The sequence below is a fragment of the Panicum virgatum genome, chromosome 5N (assembly GCF_016808335.1).
Source record: "Panicum virgatum strain AP13 chromosome 5N, P.virgatum_v5, whole genome shotgun sequence".
NCBI classification, from domain to species: domain Eukaryota; kingdom Viridiplantae; phylum Streptophyta; class Magnoliopsida; order Poales; family Poaceae; genus Panicum; species Panicum virgatum.
The window spans coordinates 3,960,544-3,963,584 of record NC_053149.1 but is presented as its reverse complement, the minus strand read 5'-3'; the positions used below and the strand labels follow the sequence as shown (position 1 = coordinate 3,963,584).

Here is a 3,041-nt window from a genome sequence, read left to right as displayed (position 1 = left end):
GATCAGTTACCCTACGTTGCTCCCTCCGTGCCGGGTGTTGTCTCGCTAGATGCTTAGTTTCTTAAGAGCTGTGAAAACTTTGTGGAGCTTGTGAACTCCTACTTGCTTTCATTTGTAGGAACCTGAAACATTTGCTTTGTTTCCCTAAAATAAAGCGGGAGTGATTCTTTTTTCTAAAAAAATATGCATATATGCGACAGCAGCAGGAGTATGGCAAACTGGTCTATCTGTGCTTATTGTTTTAGTGGCCGCTGGGAAAGATGGTGACTGATCAAGTAGTACGGTGCAACAGTTTATGTCAGCCGTGACCATGTATATGTGTGCTTGCAGATGCATTCTACTTTGAGATTGCTCATGGACTGGCTTTTTGCTGCTTTTCGTTCGAAGCATTTTAGATGTACCGGAACACGTTCTTAAGAACGCGTCTAGGTGCTGGCTGCGCACGAGCAAATTAACTTCTTAGGAAAAAAACTTCCGGGAATGAAACATGGCACGGATTTTAGAATCCGTGTTCTAGGCTCCGTATGAAGTATTAAATGAAATTTATCTTCAAAACCTCTTCATGGATGGGTGTAACTTTTCGCAGCGAATCTAATGACGGTAATTAATCGATGATTGTTTGTAGTGATGGTACAGTAACGCGGTCTGGAGTAACCTTTAGTCACGCGATCAAAGGCCTCATTTAATTCGTCAGAGTTCGTAGCACAGGGTTCTGAAGTTAGTTTTGTAACCTGCCTTTGTTTGATATCTTTAATGGGCGGTCAAACTTCAAACTTAGAAAATTTTGACTCTCCAAGATTCTTTAATTTAGAACAGAGGGAGTAGGAGTAGGTTCTACTGCTACGGGTCTAGTGGTCTACTGCTAGTACTAGTACGTTTCTTGTTTGACGAAGCCCAGTTGGTACGCCATGCCCGTCTCGATCGGAAGCACACCCTCTTCCTTGAGCAGTTGAGCTTGAGGTCAATGATCAGCTGCTGCTCCCTCTACTGCACGAGCACGAAGCCAGGCAAGAACAATCGCGGCAGTACAATCGAATCTCGGTGGCGGCACCTCCGAGCGGAGCTTCCTCTTGACGCGCGCACGCAGATTCGTTCTCCCCTCCTCGACGACTGGCCCAGGTTGAACGCACGCACCAAGAACTGGGCCAAATAAAGATGAAGAAAAAAAATCCTATTTCCTTTTTTGTTTCCTCTTTTGATGATTTTATTTAATTTCCTCTCTGGTGGGTGTTTAATGTGGCGCGGCAACGCTGGATTTAATGGCCTCCCTTCCGGTCCAGCCACGTGACGCAACCTCCTGCCCCACGGCTCCCCGTACCCGTAAGGCGTGCTCCAACGGCGCCCCGGATAACGGCCCCACCCTATACAGGGGGCTTGGGGGGGGGGAGCGAGCCTGGCTCCCCCCACAACTCTCCGCTCCCCATACGTAGGGGGAGAGAGATTACTCCCCCTATATCTCTAATCACACCATTTCTTCGTGATATTAATTTTGTTTGAGCCCCGTAACACGATGATAATGTGTATTATGGCAGTACAAATACTGTATGATTTTTTTTAAATTCAAAAACATTAATTAAATAGTTAGTTAATGAGTGATAGTATATAGGGGGAATAGATATGGAGGGAATGGTTGGAGAGAAGGAGTTATAGGGGGGAATCTTTTAGAGGGAGGTAGTAAAATATAGTAAATAGTACGTTTGGGGGGAGTTGGATGGAGGGAATGGTTGGAGAAAGCCTAACCACCCAGCTGACGTCACCTCCCCCTCCCTATGGCCATGTGAGGTGCCGCCCGCCCCGGCTATATATGCGAGGCCATGGGTGCGCCTCCCCGGCCAGCCTAGCTCTCTCTTTCGCCAGTAGCTTTAGCAATTTAGCCCAGCTCCCTCCACGCCAGGCAGGATCCGGCGAGCTCGATCGATCGTCTCCATTCCATCCACGCAGCAGCTAGCTCCGGCGAGCGATCGGTGGCGCGGCCGGGCAGCATGCAGGCGGTGGGCATCCGGCGGGGGCTGACCATCGACCCGGCGGGGGAGGAGGAGGCCCCCGCGGCGCGCGTGGGGCGCCTGGTCCGCGAGAGCCCCGTGGTGATCTTCGCGCGGCGCGGCTGCTACATGGCGCACGTGATGAAGCGCCTGCTGGCCGCCGTGGGCGCGCACGCCACCGTCATCGAGCTGGACGCCGGCGCGGCCGACGAGCTCGCGGCGGCCGCCGAGGCCGGGCGCGGCGCCGTCCCGGCGCTCTTCGTGGGCGGCGCCCTCGTCGGCGGGCTCGAGGGGCTCATGGACCTCCACCTCAGCGGCCGCCTCGTGCCGCGGCTCAGGGAGGTCGGCGCCCTCTGCGCGTAGGTAGCACCTCGTCGGCGGCCGGGACTCGCGCAGCGTCCATGGATGATGTGTACATACGCGAGGCCTCTCCGATTCGGACAAGCTTCAGGGTGCTGGACGCAAAGCACGCTCGAATAAGCTGTAGCGGTAGTAGTTGTACACCAAGGGCGGGGGATGCTGGCAAGGCAAACAGTGTTACGGGGGTTTTTGTGAGAAACGGCAGGACCTAAATGTGATTACTTAGGAGTAACGCTGCTTCCTCTTCCTCGATCTCTTTTCCTTTTGCAGCAGCAAGCAAGCGAGCAAGCTTCTGTTTTGTCCTGCTCTGTTAAGTTAATTACTCTGTTCGTTTTGTTGGAGTTGGAGTTGGTGACTGGAGTGGTATAAAAGAAAAATATTGTTGGCTGGCTGGTGGCTAGAAGTTGATGCTGAAGCGATGTGAGAGAAAAATACTATTAGGCTGGAGGCTCTTGGATCGGCCGAACAGAGTGAATGAGTCGGAGACCTTGGCGATTAAAGTAGCGCACATGATTGCGGCGGGGCCGTATGATCCGAGTCGGAGGCCGATTATCTTATGCCCGGAAGATAACATTTTTTAAAAAAAAAAAATCGGCCCCCGGCCCCGGGTGCGTGTAATGGAGGGCGACGTCACCGCGGGCCACCGTTATTCATCATCGTCTCAGCGAGTGAAGTGACGGTACGCAGCTGCGACAGATC

The 3,041-nt window shown here is 52.6% G+C and overlaps 1 protein-coding gene across 1 annotated transcript; it reads left to right on the top strand.

Annotated features, from left to right (window-relative positions):
- Positions 1-1,770: 1,770 nt before the first annotated feature.
- Positions 1,771-2,683, top strand: LOC120671872 (monothiol glutaredoxin-S2-like). Its single transcript, XM_039952133.1, has one exon. The coding sequence runs from the start codon at positions 1,983-1,985 to the stop codon at positions 2,343-2,345; it is 363 nt and encodes a 120-aa protein (XP_039808067.1). The 5' UTR covers positions 1,771-1,982; the 3' UTR covers positions 2,346-2,683.
- Positions 2,684-3,041: the final 358 nt, after the last annotated feature.

What these genes read in the sequence shown, in the direction of transcription:
- LOC120671872 (XM_039952133.1), top strand. Translation starts at nt 1,983, where the DNA reads ATGCAGGCGGTGGGCATCCGGCGGGGGCTGACCATCGACCCGGCGGGG.